At 60.0% G+C, this 853-nt stretch overlaps 1 protein-coding gene across 1 annotated transcript in view; it reads left to right on the top strand.

The window, feature by feature from the left end:
- The window catches only part of TRAVEDRAFT_51938 (uncharacterized protein), a gene marked incomplete at both ends in the record, with an annotated part of 2,930 nt that extends 2,108 nt beyond the window's left edge, over positions 1 to 822 (top strand). Inside the window, 2 exons of the mRNA XM_008044589.1 lie at positions 8 to 351; positions 405 to 822. Of these exons, the coding sequence (XP_008042780.1) occupies positions 8 to 351; positions 405 to 822 (762 nt within the window). The remainder of the gene's footprint in view (positions 1 to 7; positions 352 to 404) is intronic.
- Between the last annotated feature and the right edge of the window lie 31 nt (positions 823 to 853).

Below are 853 nucleotides of genomic sequence, written 5' to 3'. Positions count from 1 at the left end.
GATCAAGCGCCTCGTCAAGGTCGGCACCGTCGACTTCCTCCAGGACGACTCACGCGGCAACCCCGTCGTCGCGTACCTCCAGCGTCACGGTAAGCCCCAGGGTCTCGTTAGCCCGCTGTCCAACGATGGCTACACTATGACCGTCAACGCGAGCACCGCGTTTGCATCGCCTGCCACCAACGAACCTTACTCGAAGGTCTCGGGTGACTTCAACCCCATCCACATCAACCCGTACTTCGCGGATTACGCATCCCTCCCTGGCACGATCACGCACGGTATGTGGTCGAGTGCCGCGACGCGTCGCTACGTCGAGACTGTTGTTGCGCAGGGCAAGCCTGAGCGCGTCGTTGCGTAAGTCTGAGTGCCGTCATTCTCGCCGTTATAGTTTCTGACTTATCTTATAGGTACGACGTCGCCTTCGTCGGCATGATCCTTCCCGGAGACGAGCTTGAGGTCAAGATCAAGCACGTCGGCATGCGCGACGGCAACTTCGTCGTCAACGTCGAGACTGTCAACAGCCGCGGCGAGAAGGTCCTGGCCGGTACCGCGGAGGTCGTGCAGCCCGCCACCGTCTACGTCTTCACTGGCCAGGGTTCCCAGGAGCCCGGCATGGGTATGGATCTCTATAACAACTCGCCCGCCGCCCGCTCCGTCTGGGAGGCCGCCGACGCTCACCTTACCGCCGTCTACGGGTTCTCCATCGTCGAGATTGTCAAGGACAACCCCAAGGAGAAGACCATCCACTTTGGTGGTATCAAGGGTCAGGCGATTCGTCAGCGGTACATGGACATGACCTACGACACGATGGACAAGGATGGCAACGTGAAGACTCTGCCCCTCTTTGGCGACATCA

This window comes from Trametes versicolor (assembly GCF_000271585.1).
Source record: "Trametes versicolor FP-101664 SS1 unplaced genomic scaffold TRAVEscaffold_11, whole genome shotgun sequence".
NCBI classification, from domain to species: domain Eukaryota; kingdom Fungi; phylum Basidiomycota; class Agaricomycetes; order Polyporales; family Polyporaceae; genus Trametes; species Trametes versicolor.
Note: the sequence above shows the minus strand (reverse complement) of the source record. Positions and strands in the feature narration are given on the sequence as shown.